Source organism: Pezoporus flaviventris, unplaced genomic scaffold, assembly GCF_033815535.1.
Source record: "Pezoporus flaviventris isolate CSIRO_AGI_PZ_B2104156 unplaced genomic scaffold, CSIRO_AGI_Pfla_v1 ptg000025l, whole genome shotgun sequence".
Classification (NCBI taxonomy): domain Eukaryota; kingdom Metazoa; phylum Chordata; class Aves; order Psittaciformes; family Psittacidae; genus Pezoporus; species Pezoporus flaviventris.
Genome location: NW_026892573.1, coordinates 15,674,777 through 15,699,933, shown reverse-complemented (window position 1 = coordinate 15,699,933; position 25,157 = coordinate 15,674,777). Strand labels below are relative to the sequence as shown.

The 25,157-nt window shown below is 39.0% G+C and overlaps 1 protein-coding gene across 4 annotated transcripts in view; it reads right to left on the bottom strand.

Annotated features, from left to right (window-relative positions):
- ATP8A2 (ATPase phospholipid transporting 8A2) overlaps positions 1–25,157 on the bottom strand; it is a 323,662-nt gene that overhangs the window by 207,478 nt on the left and 91,027 nt on the right. For all 4 annotated transcript variants that reach the window (XM_061457660.1, XM_061457662.1, XM_061457661.1 and 1 more), the window contains one exon: positions 22,008–22,072. In XM_061457660.1, coding sequence (XP_061313644.1) covers positions 22,008–22,072 — 65 coding nt within the window. The remainder of the gene's footprint in view (positions 1–22,007; positions 22,073–25,157) is intronic.

The following is a 25,157-nucleotide window of genomic DNA, read 5'->3' as shown; positions in this document are numbered from 1 at the left end:
AACTGTAAGCCAAGTCAACTGCATATCCTACTTGTTGCTATATTCATCATGAATCAAAAAAGTACTGCTAGCTACTCTGGAACAAGTCCAGAGAAGGGCCACAAGGATGATCAGGGGACTGGAGCACCTCCCATATGAAGACAGGCTGAGGAAGTTGGGGCTGTTCAGCCTGGAGAAGAGAAGGCTGCGTGGAGACCTCATAGCAGCCTTCCGGTATCTGAAGGGGGCCTATAGGGATGCTGGAGAGGGACTCTTCATTAGGGACTGTAGTGATAGGACAAGGGGTAATGGGTTAAAACTTCAACAGGGGAAGTTTAGATTGGATATAAGGAGGAAATTCTTTCCTGTTAGGGTGGTAAGGCACTGGAATGGGTTGTCCAGGGAGGTTGTGAATGCTCCATCCCTGGCAGTGTTCAAGACCAGGTTGGACAAGGCCTTGGGGGATATGATTTAGCGTAAGGTGTCCATGCCCATGGCAGGGGGGTTGGAACTAGATGATCTTAAGGTCCTTTCCAACCCTAACTATTCTATGATTCTACAGAAGTCTAAAGATTTTTCCAAGTTAATTTCTTCCATCATCCTTTAATTGATTTCCCAACTGTGTCTGTGAGATGATTTAAATTATACAATGTGCTAACTCACTGTTCTGAAGTACACTGAAGTGCCAGCTCAATCTATTTTACCAATCAAATGATTTACTTCATGACTTCCGCTTTTTCCTCCCTACATATGGATAATGTGAATGTATCAGTTACTGTTATTACATGTAACAGTTCTTTTACTGCGCTGAAAAAGTGGTTTCAAGTCAAAACACCAGCCATGCCCCCTGCCTCTCCCAGCATTTAACGAAGTCCTCCAAGAAGGACTTCACCACATAACCCCATTCAAGATAACACTTTCGCCAGCCCTACTTCATGGAAAAATTTCCACCGTATCTTAATTGCAACTTAGAAGCTTCACCACATGCACGGTGAAGTCTCACTTCAACCTCTCTAGTTGTTGTACCTGAGGGATCTGTAAGGACATCTGGCAGAAGCAAATTTACAAGAGAATAGGGATAATGAACACGAAGGCAAGACAAACTGATGTTTAAACCAAAGCTGGTGAAACATGATAAGAGTATTTAGTGCAACACTTGCTGGACAGAAGTCACTGAAGTACTTTCCACATCACATAGCACATGTGCAAGTGCTAGCCTTAAAACCTCTCTTGAAACCAAGGAAGAAGTATCACTACGTCCAGAACAGATACTGGCTAATGCCAATCTTACAAGTTTTGCACCAAGCTACTAGGAAAGCAAACTATTTGAGTTTCTGAAAGCAGACAGGAAACTTCTGAAGTCCTAGTTTTAAGCAAGGTTGCAAACTACCCTGCCACAAAGCCTAGTGAAGATGACTGTGTGTACATAGAGCCACCTGCAGAATTTGCTGGTCAGGTTCCTCTGTTCCCCCTTTTTATGTGACTTCCTATAACTGATCTAACAGCAGGTTCTTTGACTGCTTCCGTATACTTTCAGAGTTAGATTGTGGACGCAAATACAAATTCAAACACAGCAGTGTTTGCTAAGTGAAATGTGCCACCTGCTTACATAAAACTGATCCAAAAGCTATGATTTATGGCCAATTACATGGAAATTCAAAATATGAGGAGATCTGGAAATGTCCAGTTATTAATATGGGGATATGTATGGCCTAATACAATCAATAATACGATCAACTCTACAATAACATGAACATAATGTTCAACTCACAAAAGTCTTCATTCAAGCATTTGCATGCTTTCTCAACAACAAAGATGTTTTTAAGAGCATCCACAAAAGTACCCTGGCTTTCTTGTACCTTCAAACTTGCATCACAATGCCAAAAAAATAAAAATCAAACTTGACAGCAGTATGGACATCAGTCTGAGCACCCAGCTACACAGTGCAACAGATGAGGCAGTACGTGTTGCACGAAGTAGGCTATAGTCCTGTGCCATACTTGATTCTTTGCCTTTTGGGCTTTTTTTGCCATAGCATAACACTTAACTCACATTCAGCTTGTGACTAACCTACTCCTTTTCTGCTCCCCATCTTGTGTTCACATGGTTAGGCACTCCTGTGCAATAATGTGATCTTGTCTCTTTTTTTTTTCTACAGCTTCTTTTGGAAAAGGCGAGAATAAAGGACTAGAAAAGCAGGAATGTGTGATCAGGTTCTGAGTCATGAAAGACTTGGAATCCGTGTCTCAGAAGATGAGTGTATCTGAAGGAACAGTAATATTGGAACCTATAAGCTATGAGGTTATGGCAGAAGAGCCAAGACAGAAATTAGACTAAAATGAGCTCCTAGAAAAGAAACCTATTTACCAAAATATCTCAATAATGTGCAAAGAGACCAATTATGCAGATCCATATGGAAATCCATCACGTGTAAGTTTCTCATAAAGCCAAAAGTAGAAACATTAGCAGTAAGGTTGTTTGCTAGCTCGCCAACAACAGCACTATGCAGAGATGCATCTGGGAATTTCTAAAATCCAATTTTAAGAGTCTATTCATTCCTTAGCTTCACAAGAAGAATAGAAAATAAGGACACTCCTTAGGTCCAAAGCCAAGATAACCTTTGAAAACTGAAGACTCCAACTGTAAGTGCTTCACTTATCAAAAGAAACACTACTAGCAACTCTTGGTTTAGGAAGTCTTGAATACTTTGAATGGACAACTCTCCTCAAATTCAACCAGTACACACAAAACCACTCAGCAAACAGAAGATCAGATCCCAGCTGCCCACCTTCAATTTACTCTTCTCCATAAGATCAAAATTTAACAACAAAAAAATAAGGCTCATCAATAGCTATTGCTCAGTATTATTGCAGCACTCAACCTGTGTCACATGGTGATCAAAGAGATACACAAAAGCACACACCACCTAAGGACTCCAATACCAGTTAACACTGATAAATGCTAACTTAATCTCGTAAATCCCAATGGATTACCACTTTGAAGCAATTCCCCAAAGAAAGATTGAAAGCTACAACAGTGTCCTATATTCCCTCTCAAATATAGAACAAGCACAACTTTGACAAACTTCAGCCTGAACTAGTTATAAAACATTTGATGCAGGATTCCTCTGACAAGAATGCCAAAATAGCTTAACATTCTCAGAGCCTGGTGAAAACAGGAGTGTGTATGAACGATAGCTGGAAAATAGTCTAGTATTAAACTATTTCTGCACATACCATAGAGGAAACTTGATTTTTTCAAAATCTTTCCCAACAAAATTCCTCACAAAGCTACTGGAAGCTTCAATTTAACTCCGAGTCATACAAATGGATAATCTTCTACAAAATTATGGTCATCATCTACTTTCCCACAAGAGTCAGTAGAAGTTCATCAAGCAACATCCTTTACAAAAATATTCAATAGCTCAGATACCACAATGGCACACAAACAATCCCATTGATATTCCATCTGTGATCTCCTACCCTGCCAAGAAAAACATCATATGGAGGACCCAAGATATTAGATGGCTTCACTCAGATAATTTTCATAGCTTTGAATCTAACTTCAATCTGAAATTCTTTCGCAGTAAGCCAAGTAATCGAAAACATCTCTATGCAAAGTCCTTAACCTGCATAGCAAGTCTCAGGTTATCGCACATGCAGACCAAACCTGCCTTCAAAAATTAGATAAACAGATCATATCAGTACTTCTATGTCTCCAGTGGCAGTTGAAAGTCCAGATGAATTGAACCATCAAAAGCTATAACAAGAGCTGTAGACAATTATACATGGATGTTTTCAGTTCTGCAACAGAGTCATTATGCAGGAGCCAGGGAACTTGGTAAATATGGAAGAAAATACACCCCAAAGGAACCTTTGCCCTGTCAGCAGTACATTTATCTCCAAGCATGTTCCACATAGTTTAAGAAAAATGAAACTGATCTTTTACAAGCTTTGTCTGATCACAGACAAGTCATCTCCAAATATGTCAGTCAGATATACCATCTCAAATACATATCCTGTATGAAGTGTCACTGGTAGTTTAACATCACAGTACACAACAGCACCGAACAGCTGACCACTTAAAAACACACACTTAGGTGTTCAGGTCAAACTTCCTGCAGAATGCCAAATGGCTGCATGATAAACTTATAGCTCTTCATGAAGAAAAGCGGCGTCTTTATTAAGGAATATTTATCAAGTTCCCCTGCAACCCGTGAGATGGAGGCTTAGGAGGAGAAGAGGAAAGTAAAAATATAAGGGAAGGAGACTTTTTCCAAATTAAGAGGTAAAACCAATTTGTTCAAGATTTCACTAAAAATTTACCTCCTGTCTTGCAGATTAAGTATCAAGGCAGCACGGGCTGCCAGAAGTGGTGCCCCTAGCATTTTAGCCTCTTGAAATAAAACCTTCAGTTGCCTGCATATTACATTTTCCTTAAAGAGGCACACACTGATTATGGGAGTGGCATCTTCAAAATGCCAATCTTTATTGCAAACCTTCACTAAAAGATTGATTTTGTTTCTTAAAATAAATACATAAAAGATTAAAGAAAAAAAGTGACAACTCTCAACATTCTCAGCCCAAAGAAATTACATCCTAAGTAGTCATCCAGTGCAATGTGGCTGCCAAAGGCAAGCACCCTCTAGAAAGCCATGAGCCTTTTGCAGCCCTTCTTTGAGTTCTCACAAGACAAAGCCTGTAGCATAGGAAACAATTGCAGAAGCAACTGCAATAAAAAGGACAATTCATCATCAAATGTTCCTCAAAGACTATGAACACATTTGTTCAGTTTAACATTATTCTAAAAATATTTCTAGCTTTAGCAAGAATCATACAAGAATCACAGGAAAATGCTTGTGCTCAGTTGGGGCTGTTCAGCCTGGAGAAGAGAAGGCTGCGTGGAGACCTCATAGCAGCCTTCCAGTATCTGAAGGGGGCCTATAGGGATGCTGGGGAGGGACTCTTCATTAGGGACTGTAGTGATAGGACAGGGGGTAATGGGTTAAAACTTAAACAGGAAGTTTAGATTGGATATAAGGAGGAAATTCTTTCCTGTTAGGGTGGTGAGGCACTGGAATAGGTTGCCAAGGGAGGTTGTGAATGCTCCATCCCTGGCAGCATTCAAAGCCATGTTGGATGAAGCCTTGGGTGACATGGTTTAGTGCGAGGTGTCCCTGCCCATGGCAGGGGGGTTGGAACTTGATGATCTTAAGGTCTTTTCCAACCCTAACTATTCTATGATTCTGTGATTCTACCCTGGAAAGACCAGGGATTTCAAATTGTATAGCTAATATCCTGTTCTTATCACACTAAGAACAAGATTGAGTTTACTATACAATTTTAATTTACTCCAAAAATGCTCTATATTGCACAATCTCTCCATTGATCTCCATACGTTTCAGATATTTGACCACAGAACAGTTTATGGTATACTTCAGATAGTTTATATCCCATAATACAGAAAAGGCAAGAAAGAAATGCTTGTTCTGGACACTAACACATCTGTGTGATTATTAACAGCAACTGTATTTTGCCAAGAGGAAGCAGTCTGTTAGTTTTCCTAACAAGCTAGAATGCCTCAGTGTCTTTATATTTTGATATTTTAGCTTTATTAAATTCATTGAACGGAACAGGCTTTTTGTTTTATTTCCTTTTACTTTTGTCAACCTAGTCCCAGTTGCTTTTTCTTTCCAATATAACAGTCAAGCTGTTCTGGAGTGGGAATAAGCTCTTATTTAGACCTCCAAGGAAATGAAGTTTCTACCAAGCAATTTCCCAAAGATAAAAGCCAACCTTTAAGCAAACTGAGTAAATCTTCAGATGAAGAAGATATCACAACTTGTTAGCATTTCAACCTCATGCTTCTGTGTTCTAAGTTGCAAGTACACTCAGATGCCCACAAACTGCTAAGGAGAACTCAGCCAAGAAAATGACACTGCTGTGTGGACATACAAGTCTGCCTTTAATTTACTCCCAGAAAAAGGGGTATTTTCTCATTATATGCATGTAGGGTGCTTTAATGACCCAGATTTCAGCTAGACATCCTGGCTTTTCCATATGCGTGTAGGTGTGTATCTGTAAGTGTACATTAAGAAAAAACAAAACAGTGTGATATATATCTATATTATCACTATTAAACCACCTTGGTTGATATGTATAAAGTCTAATCTCATTGAATCAGGATAGTTACACAGGTTTTCCTGAAAGGGACACAGAAACAACAGCCAGCAACATAGCCAAGACTATACTGAAAGAGTTTTACCATTGCTAGCAAGTAAGGAATCCATGCTTATTGATGTATAAGGCTGAATGCTAGCCACAGTGAAATATAGACTGAATGACAGAACATATCCTTCCTCCAAAATAATGCTGTACTCAGGGAAATTGAGCAAATAAACAGTGTTGAGCAAATTGATTTGCACAAGACAGGATTACCTCAACATGATTTTCTCATGCTACAGTATCATGCCAGCACAGACACAAGCATATTCCAAACCAAGTGTTCACTATGAAAAACCATTTAGTATTTTTAAAATCTATTACATCACTAGTCTTGAAAATAAAAAAAAAAAATCTGTTTTACCTTTTCATAAGGTAACATCAATGTGCAAGACATCAAAATAAAGTTGGAAAGACAGAATTTTCCTCTCTACAGACTAATAAAAAACCCTCTCAGCTTCCTCTCCAAAACCCCCTTGGAAAAAAAGAAAACAAAACACCACTATTAGCATCTGTGTAGTTAATAGCTCAGTTGCGTGCTAGTGTAAGTAACAGAGGCCATACTGCTGTCAGAGTTCATAGCCAAAGTTATTCCAGTACTTAAGTAAAAGGAAACTGCTTTGAGCATTAAGCCAAACAGCAAACTGTAAACTCAAAGCTACTCAAGACAGTTCTACACATGCAACAAGCCAACCTGCCATATTAGTCTTCCTTTCAAGTGCTTATGTACTATCAAATCTGTTTCTCTAAGTGAAGCTAGGAAAGTTCCAGAGTGGCTGATTAGTATAGGCAAGCTCTGTAATACATCTGGCTTTTAAGAAGCAGACTGCTTTTATCCCAAGTTGGTTTTTTTTTAAAGCCCTGGTTTTGATTTAGACACAATACAGGTATTGAACAGAAATACGAGAGAACTTACAGTTCTTGAAATACCCTTTGAGACTTTACTTCTACCTTTAAAGCATGACAAGCATTGGAAGTTACTCACGCTCTTTGGACTACATATTTTCTCTTTTCACCCATGGCTGACTAGGCAATAAAGCAACACAAAGGTGTTTTCAGATGGATCTGATACAAACTGTACTCCAACGGCCTTACCTCTTTCCCAACAGCCTCTTGAAATGGGGAACATGCACATTTGTTGACTGTTCCCATCCAACTGAAATTGTTGTAGGGACTCCTAAGCTCATTTACAGTCCCAGAACATCACTTTGAGTCATTAAAGATTTAGTCTGGGCTTCCTGCCATTTGACAGCTGCCCAAGAGTAATCATGGTGCAACAGTCTATCCTGGGCACTTCGTTCCTGGCCTCCCTCCAACACGTGCCCTCTCAGGGCTTCTAATGAAACAGAGCACAGCAAGCAGACAGCATTCTCCTGCCTTAACTGCAAAGATAACACACAAGTCCAACAATGCTTGTGTTTAAGACAAAGCAGTGCCCAAACTGCCCCACAAGGGCAGGTGAAGGCTGAGAACACCCTGAGCAAAGATGACTTTAAGCATGCCCTGAAGGACAGGAGACTGGACCTGGGAAACACAGACTGTCCTAGGAAAAAGTAGAGATGGAAAAGCTGGAACAGCAAAGATGCAGGACACTGGATTTTCCTTCATATCCCCAAACTAGAACAGGTCTATAGCTCAACATTCAAGAAGACAGTAACAGGACTAAAAATGGTTACCTTGGATTAGTTTTTTTGAAACCATGAATTAAAGAGGCATGCACTGGGAAGAGAACCTATTGCGTTAAATAAGCGAGATGCTAGGAAATATTCTTGTTACATCAGCAGAGAACTTTATCGTCTGGACACTTGCTAGATCTATAGGCTCAAATAACTCTAATTCAGTAACCTGGGAAGTGACAGGATCCAAAATACTGACATTGGCAAAGCACAAGCAAGCCGTCTTGGAGCAAATGGTCTTACTTCAACTGGCAGCACATGGGAGTAACAGCAAAGAGGACATGGCACAGATCTGAGTCCCCCCCTTCTGCTTCCTCCCACATGAAGTCAATAAATGCTTTAAATGGGGCAATGAATACTAGCAAGAATCAAAAATACCCTAAATAATGAAGTCTATCACAGCAATTTTTCAGACTGTATGCAAGACCCCTGAAACTCACAGGGATGCAAAGCCCCCAGTTACCCCAAGACTCCAGGCTTTCCTCCCAAAGCTTATTGCATTATCTGACAAGATGACTATGTTCATCTAGTAAAAAAAATTCTATATAAACACACAATTTCAGATGGTAGCACCATAGTTTCAAAGCTCTAATTCTAGTGTAGCATACGATTAAGGTAACAACATGCATAACTGTAAGAATATTCGTTCTTGTATCAAACAGACTACCTTTCTGACATGACCAACCATGTGGGAATTAGGGATTTTGGCACAATGACTTTGGACACTGAAATTAGAGCAGAGCAGCACCTTTTGTAAGACACTGGCAGAGTTGAAAACAAAGCCTCTACCTTGAAATAATATGTAGCAGGAATAATCCTGAGCTTAGCGAGTGGTCCTCATTGCTACAAATACATCTGTACTTCCCTGAGCTTCCTTCAGGCCCTAGTTAACCTTTGCATATAGAGCACGAGGTGCTCCAAAAATGCTTAACAGCAAAAAAGATTGCATCCAGCCATTTGTATGTGTGAATCCAAATTTAAGACTATTGAAACTGCATTTATGAGGCAGTAGGCATGGTCTTAAAACCACACTGGCAATTTTTCCAGCACAATATATTTCCATTCATTGTCTTACTGGAATACAGACACCACGGCCATCCCATTTTAGACCATGTAATTCAGCCTACTTAGGCCTTAAAATATGCAGTCTACTTCAGTCCATAATAACACCAGCATACATATGTAACAAGGTTCCTCCACTTAAAAATAAAAGTTAGAACACTGATGACAGCAATACTGACAGTATGTACATTAACAGCACAAAATCCCAACTAGGAACAAGGTTACTCTGCAGTATGGTTGAAAAGCAGAGGTAATCCAGGACTTAATGTTCACTAAGTGGCCAATACATAGTAGTTAGTTATGCTGCCTGTCCAGTGATCTAAGTTCCCAGTGCAGAGACTAAGGCAGTATGAGTAGGAGTGCTTCATCGCACGTAGAGCAAGACATGCTGCTTGGTCCCACCACTGGTGACTAACATTCACTTTAAGATGCATTTTGAATAATATTTAGCTTGCTCTTGGAGATTAGTAATTCTAGTACACTTCTGTACAACAGCTACTGCAACTGCTTTTTACTCCCTTGAGCACAGCACTCAGTATATTGACAAATAGGAATGACTTGGCATACTTTCTGACCTTTTTTTCCCACAAAAATCCTTCCAATTTGCAGATTTCCTTACTAAAGGTTCATGTAGCTCCTGGGCACTGGACAAACCGTGAGTCAAACAACCTCTCACAAGGTCTATTTTATTTACAACCTCGAGTAGCTAAAGCATGCCTATTTCTTAGCTTCACATACTTCCCTCCTACAAAACCCACAACCATCCAAATGAACTAAACAACCAACTGCTCCCTTTTCTCCCTCCAACGCCAGCACACTGGATTTCTCCACTGTCCTTACTTAACTTCTCCAAAATACTGTCCACCTACAATAAAAATTCCAATAAAAATGCTAATGGCAGGTAATGAACCAGGGAGGAAAGAGCAGCTTCTTCCAGTTACTCTATACCCTGCCAGACTCCCCCAGATACCCCATCCTGCCCCCTTCCTCTGTTGCAGAATTGTTTATTCCTTGCAGATTCAAAAGCAACAATACACTTAATCGACATCCTTTTGTTGGCAATTGCCACTGCTAGAAATTACTGCACAGCATAATGCGTATAGAGACCATAGATGCTGTTCTTGTTTGACTATATAATGCATTATAAACTAGTGATATGCAATGGTATTTCAGGTAAGCTTGGAAGCATCTTTGCATCCAAAGCCCGCAGAGCTTTAACATGGCCGATCTTCATCCTAGAAACTTAGGAAAATATTCTATTCCCATATATAGTTGGCACAAATTGACATCTCCCTGACACCCACAGGCAGCTCAGGAAGCAAAAGCAGCTCTGCTCCTACACTGCTCATCAGCTGACTGCTTTTGGCTAATTCTAGCAGCAACTGGGAAAAAAAAAATATCTTATTGATGCTGCATAACTGTTGCCCAGAAAAAACACTGGGACCCACTCAACTGAGAGGCTGGACACACCACCTGATGTGCTTTCATCCTGATAGCTTCCTGTATGCTTCCCTTTCTTTTTTTAAACCAAGAACATAAAGATACTGTGCAAGAAAGCTGCAGGCAAACTTCTCTTTTCTAGTCAAATAAACACCATTCCCTGAAGTGAACACTTACTTTCAAAGACCTTTTTCTCCAAGACTTTTAAAAACACACCATTTAGTCCCCTATCAGTTTACCCCATGTGTACATCTGAAATCTTTATTAAAGTTTATCTAATAAATATGATACCCCCTTTAATTACTAAAAATAATTTCAATAAGAAAACTCCATAAAATCATCAAGATCATGTTTCTTTTTTAAAATTAAACCACCAGAGTGATTTCCCTAAAGATTTAGTTGTACAATAGATTTATTTTATTAATATTTACTAAACCTATTAACTCTGCCTACTAAACTGTAGAGTTTGTCTGTCAAACTCTGAGTAGAAGTATAAAACCCTGGAGAACCTGATAATATTAAACCTAATATAGACAGAGCAATTAAGTTTTAATAACTTGAAAAGAAAGTTAAAGTTTTCAAAAAATCAGCTAGTTAATTTTTGACCCCTTCTCCTCTTCCCTCATGTCACTTACAGATAAGTTGGGAAATATTAATTCTATAATGAACACATAATTATTACCATACCAACCTACATTTTATAAAGCCCCTTAATGATTAATTGGTTTTATTCAACCCCACTTTCCCAGACTTCTACAGATGACCAAAATCCACATCCAAAAGCAAATGCTCTGCTGACCTTTTCCCCACTGAGAATACAGAATTCTTGAAGCCAGACAACTTAGGTTACCATCAGCCACAGAAATGGTCCCCAGTTGTACTGTAGAATTTGATACCATGTCTTCTTACAAATAGCTGTATCTTATTATTTCACCAAATTCTATACTTTAGGTACAATAACTTGAATTAATAACAGACTCCAAATTCCTTCACCCTCCAAAACAAAGGAAAGCTTCTTTGTGATGTGTCAGCTTTGCTGGACACAGAAAATGGACAAAGATTTTATGTCTTTTGGTGAAATTTGGATATAGTTAATCCATTACCAATATGACACTAGGCTGAAAAATATTTCAGCCTTCAGATGGCTAGTGGATCACTATTTTCGAGCATCACAGCAGATCAGAATTGAATACCGAACACAGGCAGTGCCTATTAGGCTAAAGAGGAAGTGAGTGCTTAAATCTAGAAAGCCTTTATGAGCATCAAATTCTACCCTACACAGTCACTGTTAAATGAGCCAGCAGGGACTCCAAATTAGAGTATTCCACAGCTGAACAGTTCTTGCCTCAGGGGTAAGATTTGCTCCCAAGGATTTATCTAAGGGATGTAAATGCCCTAGGGCCGTACTTCAAATAAGAGCGACATACTGGTAGACTGAACCAACATCCAGGTTACCCTTCTAGGACTAAGACGTTACTTACTTTTATTGTTCCAGATAAAAAGTAGGAAAATGTAAACCCACCTTATATTGAACAACACTCTTTACCTGGCCAGAAAGGAGCACCAAAAGATCCAAAGACAACACTCATGGAACAAACACACTAGCAAAATGACGGGATAGATAACCACGCTTTCACCCTTGATTTTTGAGGTCTTTGTACATGAATTGCCATACTGGCATGTATTTTTCCATAAAACTTTCCATCAAAGAAGCATCAGGTGATGTACTCCCTTCATACCAGAACAGCAACTAGTTCAATGTAGAAGAGCATATTAAACACTGAAGTTACAGCAAAAATTAGCTTCAATTAAGATAATAATCCATTAATTACATGAAAGCTACTAAAAAAAAAAACAAAAAAAACACAAAACCCCCAAACCAAAAAAGCTTGCAAACTTCAATTTAAGGTGAGAAACTGCCAAATGTGCTTCTCAAAACAGGTTTTCAAGAAAAGCAAGAGACCTGCATTAAAATAACCCTCCAAAGGAATGGGAATGTGTGGTGTGAAGTAACCACACATGCTACAAGCACCTTGTATTCTTCATCTCAGCCAGCAGCAGCTGTCAATAGTTAACAATTTCAATGATCAAAACAGTTAGTCCTTTAAAGGTTGTCACTTCTGTGGCATTCACATTATCATTTGGACAAAATTTGCACCAATATCTAGGATCAGCAGTGCTCCAGAAGGGAGAGTAAGGTTTCAGCTTGCTTTTTGCCTTTTTTTTTTTTTAATATGTTTGAATATTTCAGGGCTGTCTGAGGAAATCCCCATCATTTCAACAGCATTATCTCAGTCAATGGCAGGAGGGCATGGTCCAGTTTCTTTTGAGTCCTTAAGAACTGTTGCCCATAACAAGTAAGGGATATTCAAACTGAGGTCACAATCAACAGTTTTGTTCTCACCAGTAGGATGCAATAAAAAATTATGAGGAGAGATGGTACAGCCCATGCTGTTGTGGGTCACTGTATTTCAAGGATATATGGATTGGTAAAGACAGAGTAATCATTATACATCACTTCTTTTTTATTCTTTTAAGAATTCCTCATGGTTCAATATCACGGCACGTACCAAATAATTTCATAAATACTAGTGCAGCTTACAACAGATTTACTTATACATCATTTATTTGTCATCTAGTTTATGGACCCTATGGTACTTGACTACTGCAATAGCTGTACTTAACAGCAAAATATTTACCCACAGAATTCTCTAAGTAACTCAGCAAGCTGCTACATTATTATTTTTTTTTTAGTTAGCAGCAAAGCAAAAGAACAGTTATTTATGCAATATGATCTTTTGGTTTAAGGAGAGCCCATTCAAAACTAAAGCTAAGCTTCTCCCAATGATGCAGCTTGCTCATAACAAGCTAGTAATATATTCCTTGACAAAGGACAATGACAGTGGTCTAATCTGCCATAGGAAGCCATCATCACAACATGACTATACCATAGGCTTCTTGTTTGAAAGTTTGACTGGGTTTAAAATGTCAAGCTTTAACCCTGCTCCCATAAGGCTACCAGGGTCAAGTAAACAGACTATCTTACAAACGCTTATTTGAGCAAATAGCAAGGATGCACAAGAGATGCCTTGACATATGGAAACACTCAGCTTTTGCAAGAATGTTTTCTTCTATCAAACGAAAGGCAAACTGCAAAGTCTAAACTCTATGACAGCTCCAGTATATGCATAAATTTGAGATTTATGGAGGGGGAAGGAAGGAAAGGAAGTGAAAAGGCTGGAAAACCACCAATTCAGAACACAAATTGTTTATGTTCTCCGCAGCTAGCTTTGCCACACAAATACCCTATCACAAGATGTTTGCAATGCTGCACTGAGAAAAACACTAGCAAAAAAGTTTATGACGTCTATCCCAGAGAAGACTTTAAGCCTGCTTAGAATACTGGTTATGATAATTTTAGGGTTTGGGAATTACTTGAAACATATCTAAATCAGTTTTGTCTTGAAATTGTGGGGAGAAGAAGATGGCACTTGCTACCTCATTTCAATCATCTTGTCTTCTCTAAAACACCCTTTCTAAACATGAAATGAAAAAACAGACCCTCTAGCATCACTACCTCAGTTAAATGACTGGATTTCCGTATGTAAAAACACACCCTGGAACACGTTTCAGTAAAAATAAACATACATCATTGTGGCAAAGGCACATAAAAGCCCTGGAAATTTCTAAAAGATTGCTCTGATCAGTTCTGCTCTATGCAGAAGGTTAAGCCGAAGGAACAGATATATATGCAGGTATTAAGTTCATAGAGCTAAATGTTGCTTAATTCTAGTTTCTGACCAATCAGCCTACAAAAATTCAGTGGGAGCTTTTCTAGCTTCAACCAAATGCAAAGCATATTTTTACTTAATTCTCATGTGAAAAGAATTTATTCCTTTATGTGACTGATAAGCAAGCTTAGAATTAAGCTTCAACTACAAAAATTATTATAATTATTAAGAAGCAATTAATATTCAGAATAAGGTTTAACAGAGTAGTATGCTAGTATTATAGGAACCACAAAAATAAGACCCCAGATCTATCTTTGTTTTCTGAAGATGTGATCAAGACAGTCTAATTCTTACCCTGAAGCAGTAGTGCTCTGCTATCTTCATTAAGGTAACAGCGCAGGTGAATAAATACTACTGTTTTAGACTGGCTCTGCACCAAGAAATGAAGACTGCTTATGCTTAAAAACCCACAAACTTGCATGAAAAAGGACTCCCCCTCCCCTTCAATGAAAGCAGAGGAATTGTAAATGAAAATAAGTATCTTGAGAGAAAATAATATTTAGTTCTTCCCCGAAGTACAAAAGAAATCTGGATTATTCCTACAGATGTAGCAATAGCCATGTCAACCAAGATCAGTATCCATAACTCATGTACCTACACTTCAGACACCCACTTACTCTTATTCCCTTAAAAGGCACACCACCATACTTTAACATAAACAAAAATTGCATTTCATGGGTAGCTTCTCATTTAACAGAGCCCTGCTTTCACTTCATTACAAATCCCTATGTTTCCATGGTTTCTTGCACTTATTAGAAATACTTATCAGTGTGCTGAAGAGAATCCCATCTACAATGCAATCACTTCACCATCCAGCTGAAGCCATTATTATATTAGTACTTACACAACAGAAAACAGATCTGGATAGCTCTCAGCGATCATCCACTGAGAGATAAGCCTTCACATACATGAAGACCATTAGCAATTTGAAGAGAGTGTTTTTCCCAGTCAGTTTCCTTTAACATATGATAACTCTTACAAATGAGACAGCAAATTTTAAATGGAGTTCAGGGCACACACACGCTTCTTTCCATTTTTATGTAATATAATCTACTCCATCATACAGCACGGACAAGGCATTAGCAGGATGAGCCCCCAGCTGCTAAAATACCTGCAACCTAAGGCTGCAAGACCCCTTCTGGGTCTTGACAAATGTGATCACTATCAACAAACGAAGGTAAAAGTAACTTAGAAAAGAGTGTTTGGTTTTTTTAATAGCCCTTGCCAGCCCTCTCAGTTTCCAGCTATGGAAAAAAAAAAAAAGAAGTTATTTAGAAACCTGGTGTTCAGACTCCTAAAGGTCCTTGCATTCCTTCAGGTCCAAGTGCCTCCACTTCATCCAAACTAATTATCATAGTGCCAGAAAACACTAATAAGAAAAAAAACAGGGCCACAGATAAGGGAAAACAGTCATTAATGAATACTGAAAAGGGAAAGCAGGATGAAACAAAAATATCAGCCCAACTCATTCACCACTCACAGCTCAAACCTATTAGTATCACTTCCTGACAAAATGGTAATCTAATACTTAAGTTACACAGTCCTGTGTGTACTTAAACCTACAAGTCCAGGTAACACCTATATTCTTTCATTTGTAATTCTACTCAGTATGCTCAAATCAAAGCAGCTTTTCACATGAAGAGCTGTGTATTTTCCACGTCCATACAACTAACTTTCTATGCAGATTATCAAATACCTGGAGCTATGAAAGATTCTATTTGTTCCTCAAAAAAAACCAGAAAAAACACTAAATCCCTTTGGTAGAATGTTTTTGATGATTTATCTGATTACTAGACACTGTTCCTTGTATAACTACCTATTAACTAAATGTCTGTTTCTAGATTAAGAAAAACAGAAATTTGAGCAAGAAGAAGAATCTGGTACACCAAAGAAATGTATTCTTTCCATAGTTTTTCCTAATTTCCCAATTCTTTTGCAAATTACAGTACTACACAGAAGAGCTGATTACAATTCCAGGCTGACTGGTAATTGAAGTATTTTATTAGCCACAAGACCCCAGAGGAGCATCACAGATGCCTCTCTGAAGGAAAGGTGACGGTCGACTAAAACTGAACCTGCCCATATTGATCAGTTTTCCAGAATACTGGCTTTGCCTGAAATCATTTGGCACATGATAGCAGGAGAAGAAAAAAAAATAAATAAACCCAGTTTCATCTGTACTTCAAGATGTAACCTTCAAAGCATGTATGATGCATTAGCAGTACAGGATTTGTTCTTGTCTTCCCAGAAGTTATTTGTACACCTTACTATCTTTTAGTACGACTAAAGTACACAATACCAATGCTTTGGAACTCCAAGTAACAACTACTACTATGGGTTTAGACTGAAAAGCTGACAGTAACTTTACCCCCATTCTTTAGGGGCAATCAGCACGGCATTAGCGACAAGGCCCAAACACCCTTTCTTTCAATAACAAGAAAAACAGGAACCAAAATGCAACACCCTCAAAGTTTTTCAAAGCTTCACAGGCACTGTCTTCTAGAGTTGTGCTCAGTAACTTGAAATATGGATTTATATAAAACAATTCATACTACAGGGATTTCTTTAGCATACACAGTGAGGCTAATACTTTACTACAGAAGCCATGATGCTTCACAAATCTTTTTTTCATGGTTAGTATAGTACAGGAGATGCATTTGGAACCATATTCTTTGCTTGAAGACAGAAAGACTGACATTGACAGTCTATTTCCTTTTAACAGCCTACTCCTCAGGTTTTCCTCCTTGCACAGACAGTCTGAGTTTTCCCAAAGGCTATTAGAAAAAGCTTTAGGCAGCAACCCAAGAAAACCTGCTTGTTTCTAACATATGGGTAAAACCAAGGAACAGATCAGAGCTCTACTTCTTAAAAAATCCCGAGCAGTTTAGCTGCATGATTCCCAGATAAATCCCAGATCTATAGATCTATCAATATTTACGTACAATGAATATTGGTGCCTGTTAAAAATCTCCTTATTAGATTTTTTTTTCAACTGTGTTCACCACTGTGGGAAGGACACAAGAACGTGGGTCATGAAAGTCATTGGATAAATCCAATAGCTTTATCATGCTTAACAGATTTTCCTAGGTTATAGAACATTCATAGTAACGCTACCCTACCAAATCACAAAAATAAGATCACAAAATAAACAAGTCTTCCAGGTCCTCACTCTTACCTGGAATATAAAACTAACTGTACGTACAGCTTCCCTGCAGGTATGAAGACCCAGTTTGGGAAGTCAAGACACGGACTGCAGACAACAAATTAACAGTGTGAAGTTTTGGTTGTTTAATAATACTACATAATACCATGGTAGCACAAACAGGTTTATCCATGCTCATGTTCAAGAGCTCATCCAAAGATTCAGCTGAGCAAGCAGGGAAGTGAAGGAGGCCAGCTTCTGTTTCCATACTTTTACTTTTAGGCAGATCATCATCAGGAGAGGCTGGCACCGAAGGTTCTTTTGCTTTACTATCAGCCTGTTGTTACTTCCCCATCAGCGTGCGCCACAGGATGATGACTGTCAGTCCAGGTACACTGTCAGCTCTGCAGAACACATTCACTGTGCAACTCCATTTATAGCAATGGAATTATTTTACAGCAAAATACTAGCCACAGGTTCAGACCTGGCTGCCTCTAATTTTCCCCTTCCACTACAACCCAAACTGATAACCAATTGATAACAGTTCCCAGGCCACCTTTCTACAGGACTGAAGATGAGGAACACACCCAACAGTCCTTGGCTCTAAGATCCACTACTCTCCTCTCAGGCTTTCCAAAACCTCTCTTGGTCATCCCATTTCCCTTCTTCAGCTCTCACTCTCACCATTCTCACGCTTCAACTTCTATCAGATGCCAACACAAGAAATTTGTCTGGGTTAAGAGCTGCACAGTAAGAGTTCATGATGTTCCAATTTAATTAAACAGAAACTGAACCAAATAATTCCCTCAAAGTAAGTCTTGTGCTCAAAATATTTTCATTTGAAAAAGCTTTATTAGGAAAAGGAAAGAAAACCCAAGTAAGCATATGTATGTATGTAATTAAGTCTATGAGGGATAAGCATTCGCAGATTATTATGCTAAATTTCTAGAATTCAGCTGAATCAAGCTAGGGATTAGTCTTTCCTATTCCCTGTAGCTCCCTGGAGAGAACAGAAATAATTGATTTTTCCCTCAATGATTTCCCCTGCATGATTTAGAAAAAAATTGAGCTTTCAAAAACAAGCCAAGACAGTTGTTCGATCACAATCTCACCTGCTGCTGCATGCCAAAGAGCAGAAGTGAGGGGGAAAGTCACACAGGGACTGCACAAAGGGAAAAAGCATATCAATATTTAAAGGCTCTAAGCAAAACTTGGATCTTGTCAAAATTCATTTTTAGTATTAATGGATTTCAGAGATGGAATAAATTAAATATAACGCTACAGAAATTCAGTGTGAGAATCTTCGATTGATAGACTTCAGGCTAAGTTGAACATAAGTCACAATTCCTGTTACAGGTGCAACATACAAACTAGGTATTACTACAGAGATCCAACACTGAGAAACTGACAATAAGTACCTAGAGACACTTTCCTTAGAATTACAAGCACCAGTGCAACTAACAAAAAACGTGTATGAATTTAATATGTAGACTTAGCAAAATTCAGTTCTACATTAAAAATGGTGGCAAGAGTACTTGGGGGGGAGGGGGGGAACCCACCAAAAAAAAAAACCAAAAACAAGAGAACTAATTTGGTCTGAAAACAAGACTGTTGAAATACAAAACATTTTTGAGGTACCAGGTCAGAAGCTCCACAAGTCTGTGCTCTTGTTTTGGAAAAACACGTTATCTGAGCTAAAGTATCACAGTCATCTTTATTATTAAATATGTCATCATGATGCATGATACAATCATCCCTTTTCTTCACTTAAAAGGCCAGTAACTGTATATCAAAGAGGAGTTTTGGTGGGCTGACGTGCCACCAAAATTCTCTATTGCTAGATTATTTTATTTTTTTTTTGCCTGGAAGCTTCTGTTTTTTTTTTTAATAGGTTTACTGGAAAACCTGTAATACTGTTGCCTTAGTTTACAGTGGGATTCTAACACCAAAGCCTTCCACCCATGAAAGTGGAACATCTGCCAGATGAGGAGACAGCAGAGGAAAATTAGAACATGCAATACTAATATTCCACAAAGCTTCCACAAAGTACAAGTGTCTACCCAGAGCAAACTAAGAATAGATACTATTTTGTCTGCTGCTTCTGCTAAAACTTATCTGCTAACCAATGGCTTGGTAAAGACTCTGTATTCTCAACATGAATCAAGTGTGGTTATATTTCACAGGTTATTTCAAGCATAAATCCCACACTTAAAGCTGAAATACTCCAAGAATACTGATGCACGATATGTCTGAAGTAAATTCTCAACTTTGCACAGGGGATGCTGTTTAACAGCTATCACTTTTCAAACTCAAATCACCCCAACAGCAGCCATGACCCTCTCCTTAAAAACTTCTGCCAGAGGCATGTACAGCTGAGATTAAGTTTGTCATCCCCAACTCTGAATTATCTAAAGTTACAGGACCAGAAAAGAGAACTTTAAGTGATGTTATTTCAAAGAAGTAAAGCTATACAAATGAAAGGCATGAAAGATAGACACTAGTCTCAGATTTTTAGAGCTGTTAGAGTATTAGCTCACATTTGCGGCTCATGAAAGGGAAACCAGAAGGCATCAGCAAAAAGTAGAAAGTGTGGAAGATATATTGCTATGCACAGGTGTAACCCCTCTATTATTTCATCCCACTCCCTATTCTCATACCACTACGATATGTGCACCAAGCACCACACAACAGAAATTCACCAAGGTTAAGTGTTTTGCATTGAGCTCTGTGAAGTATCTTCTATATGCAAGAGTGAATCCTTAAGTGTACTGTGATACTAACACAGTTACACAGCTGAGGACACAGTTAAGGTGTAAGGCATTCAATTCAACATGTGCCATCAGCAACACTACAGTTCCTACTTAAAAAATTATGAGCAGCTGCTGTGCTCTCTTTATTCCACAGAACTCCTAATTCAGCTACATAACTGGAGATAGCAGGTGGGGAAAGACGATTATAGAGTTTGCTTTTTATCTAGGAATTTTCAAGTATGCTGGATAGAAAGTTGATTACAGATTTCTATGTTGGCAGAAGTCAGGCAAAAAGAGGGGAGGGAAGGGTTTCAAACTGTGGCAACCAATGTTTTATCATTCTAGTGTCCTTAGACTAAGCCATGGCAAGATGCACACAAAACGACTCATATTACTGATGGTGTCATCCTTGACCTCTCATGCTTTTATGAGTATGACTAACTGTTCTCATTTGAGGAACAGATCCATCTTAACAGCCAGTATTCCATGCAGTCAGAAAGCCTCCAATTCCCATACACTCTTTAAAGACAAATAAGAATCCTCAAGGGTCTTAAAACAGGCTCCACACCCCCGTCTCTCCTGCCAAAGTGCTTTCTGGCATAGAGATAGTAGGAGACTGCAGTAATAGCTTCATATGTTTTACATGTGACCAAGAACCTCCTCTACCATCATGGGGTCTATCTGTCAATATAACTGTGATTGGTGCTCATACTGGAGACTGCTGATTACATAAATCTGCCAACACTTCACCACAGAAGAGGAGAGACTTTCAATAAACTTCCAGAGATTTTATAATTTCTCCTTATCTTAATACATATCATGAAGACTGATACAACCTCAAATCTTCCTAGACAGCTCAATCTGTTCAGCTTCTCAGTTTATTACTTTTTTACCCATTTTCTCATTTGTAGTACAGCTACTTAAGTCTAGTTTCTCTAGAAGTTAAAAATTATCTTTGGGTTTTAATTTCAGAGAGTTAAGTTTTATTTTTTGGGTATCACTGCAAAAATATATAGTTCTGCATTCAGCTTTCCAGACCCTCAAGTTTCTGCTTCTCAAGCAGTTAACAGAATACCTCAGAGCAGCAGTACCACATTTACTTAGGAAAAAGCTTAGAATTTATGAAAATAATTGCTTGCCCTACTAATCCTCACTTGATTGTAGTCTCCTTCTCCTAAACATAAGGAGATTGCTGTTCATTCCCATACTTCCCCCACTGCCCCAGAAGACATAAGTCTGAAACTGGGCAATGGATTCAAGATTCATCAAGTGGGCGAGTAGATCTATCACATTTACTTACCCTCCTTTTGATGAGAAAAGGAGTATGTAGTGTCTTCTAATTTATTTAATGAATTTCTTTCCACAGGAGTCCTGCCTATCACTCCTAGCTAGTTATCATATTTGTAAAGCTATGGCAAAGTGGGAAAGTGTGAAGAGATGCTTAGGTCAACAATGTTTTCTCCCAGTTTAGTTCCCACATTATATTACCTTTTGTTATTTACCCTGCCCTTTCATGGTCCTTTCAGCCAATTAACCTAAATCACAATTTAAAAGCAGATGTTGAAGCTGTTCAGCACTACTCAGCACCTTCTGTATTATATTCACTACAGAGGTAGCAAACAGGGCACAGTGGTTGGTGCAGGCAGGGCAAGCACTCGCCTCAAGCTATGACCCAGCCTTCATTTATTTATGACCTAGTTTTTATTTTGAAAAAGGAAGAGGAACCTGTCCCTCAGCCTGACCCAGTCTCAAGGGAGGTGTGCTGCCTACCAGGGCCTCGGATCAGAGATAGATACTGCTGAGAAGCTGCCTACTCTATTAGGTCCTACTACTACCCACTCCTAGTGGTCCATGTGGGTGACAGTGATGATGTGCCAAGTGAGAGAATGAGAAAACTTAACAACACTTCCTTCTGTCAAGAATTACACCAGGATTTGCTTACTTACATCTAGCGAATCCTCATTGACCAGGATGAGAGACATACTCTGAGAAATGAGTCTGCAAGAATACCCTGCAAGAGAAAAAAATAAAAGTCAAGGATTTACTTTTTGGAAGAATATTTAAGGTTTAGCTAAAACTTAAACATCTCTAGGTCAGATTACAAGTTACTTTCAGGCAGGCAATTTGAAGCATAGGTGTACAGGACACACTCCAACTTGACAATTTTACTAGTAACACAAGCTGCATTTCATCTGCATTTCCAAGTACATCACTTCAGATGTTTTAACCAAAGAAAACACCATGCAAACTAGATGCAGTAAATATAGGCTATAGACCCGCAGCAAAATCATGTAGTTGTATACCAAAAAGGGGGGGGGGGGGGGAGGGTATCTTCATGAAGACGGAATTGCCTTCACCACATTACAGGAACAGATCTGAATGCACAGTTGCACCTATGCCACATGACGGGATCATTTGGTGTTATCACTCCCCTCAGCCCAGAGTTGGGTTAGACAAGCATTAATGTTTTGCTCTCGAGTCTAGTGTAGCAGGTCCTTCATCAAAAACTACAGATCCATAAAACACACAGAGCCCCTACCAACTCCTATAGGCATCAGGAAATTGTACTAGATTATTCCTAGTGTAGTACTGCAACATGAAACACAAGCAAGTTGCCACAGTGTGGTACAGCACATGGAAGACAGTTCTGGACATTTACCAGGACACCAAAATTCAAAGCAGAAAATCACAAGACAGAAAAAGAAGCCTCTTATTTTTGTTCTAAGAGCCAGTGACTGCAGTACCACCCAATGCCACTGAAGTGGCAGCTCCTCTGCCACATGACTATCACTGACATGGGACAAAGTCGTATCCAGGTTACATATACTTTGCATCTGCAGAATAAACAGTACAATTCCAGCTCAAATTAATGGCAAGAGACACATGCAAACCCGCAGACTGACCAGACTGCATTACCTAAAAGCTCATGCCTGTTCTCTTGGGATTATAGGGATGCTGGGGAGAGACTCCTCATCACGGACTGTAGTGATAGGACAAGGGGTAACGGGTTAAAACTTAAACAGGGGAAGTTTAGATTGGATACAAGGAGGAAATTCTTTCCTGTTAGGGTGGTGAGGCACTGGAATGGGTTGCCCAGGGAGGTTGTGAATGCTCCATCCCTGGCAGTGTTCAAGACCAGGTTGGACGAGGCCTTGGGGGATATGATTTAGCGTGAGGTGTCCCTGCTGATGGCAGGGGGGTTGGAACTAGATGATCTTAAGGTCCTTTCCAACAATAACGATTCTATGATTCTATGATTAGCACAGTGGAGCTCCACAAAACAGCAGTGAATTCATTTATTTGAACCACATGCCTTTCATTGCTCATCTAAGTTACGCAGGAAAAGGAAACACAGAATTATTTCATATTTCTGCTGTGCTTTTGCATAGAAATGAATCATAGCAAGTTTAAGAAATGGCTGTAAAATAAAATGAGGTCTCAGGGAGTCTTTTACTTTTCTTAAATAGAGTCTAGAGTTTACTGCAGTATGAGAGTAACATCCCTGTGACGAACCACTGCAAGGCCAGCAGTTTCAAAAGCAGAACAGCACAGTCAGTGTAAAAAGATTAAGTGGCTCTCTCTGTACAACAGCAGGAGAACTGAGATGTGAATTCATTTTCTATGGTATTCTTAGTTCCTTAGGAAGTCCATACAGACTCATCAATTGCAATGCAAATCACTTCCTCAGCCTATGGAATTTTTCATAATTGGCTAGTTTTGTAGGTATAATCCAGGGTTAACATGTCTGCATGGACCACTTCTGGCAAGAAAGCAACTCCCTCATCTTCCTTTGTGGAAGGCATGTTTATATCACATAGCCAGGCACTTTCAAGGAAGCAGGTTTGATTCCCCTCAGAAGTTTCATTTCTCTTTCATTCACAGCTGTGTGGAATACAAGTATCAGGTGCAACACCTTGGAGATGCATTTTCATCTTATTTGTGTTACCAAGCCGAGATGCTGAGGTTTACTTTCTGTTTTAGAGAATATAGAATGACACAACTCACACAGGCCTGTTGGTAAAAAGATAAAATATATTCTAATGAAGTGCAGCTTACAACATGAAAGCTTTGCAGATAACCTCTGATTCTGCCTGTGAACAAGTCTAAGGTGGTAGTACAGAAGACTAAGTAACAAAACTTCAACAGGTATAGACAAAACACTAACTTGAGAAAAAAAAGTCAATTTACCATTTTCAAGTTAACAGCAGGCTCAAGAACTGCTTCCTTAGTTTTACTGAGGAGAAAAATATTACAAGCTTGAAAGCTTCCCTACATGCCAGGGTTATTTCTTTCCCCAGGGAATGGCAACAGCCTTGTGCAGTAGGCTGTTACAAATTCAGTATAACCAATTTAAAAGGATTTTCTAGTAGCATTTGATTGGAACAGCAGCTGCAACAGCAAGCTATAAATTTCCAAACTACTGCTCAGTGTTTCATTTTACCCCTTTCAAAACGAGCAAGATGGCACTTGACAAGTGCAGCTGGAAAAAAACAACTGTGGAAAACAGTTCTGCCGGGCATCTTGGAAATCACAGAGTCAGAAGTAGTAATCCTACAACTGAAGTCACTTCACGTGTTGTCATCACATTAAACAGGAATGAGATCAAGATTGGAATAGGAAGATAAAGTCAAGCCTAACAATGGTTTATAGGAAATCTATACTTTATGTACAATTTCAGGACTATGAAGATATTAAAATATAGCACTAGTACAAAGTAACCGGCAACTGTAAGCAACACTTGCAGTCCTATTTTAAAATTTTAAAATATTTTTATAAGTTATTACTGGCTGTACTAACACAGCAAGCAAAACTACACTTTTCAAGATCAGGGCATATTTTTGTCAATACTTCTCAGTAGAATAAGATCAACCACTGGTTCAAAGCCAGGTACAAAATGTCAATCTACACCTGTAAATTGGTATCTAGCTCTTTAATTTAAAAGTCTGCTAAAAGTCCATGAAGCAGATGAATCAGGTACTTCTGGGACTTGCTTCCCTTCAAGCATCCTGGGAGAAAGACTGCTTGAACCAGAGTTCAAGATCACAGCCCACAGGCACATTCCTACTGCAGGCCTACAAAATCCGGCATCTGAGGCA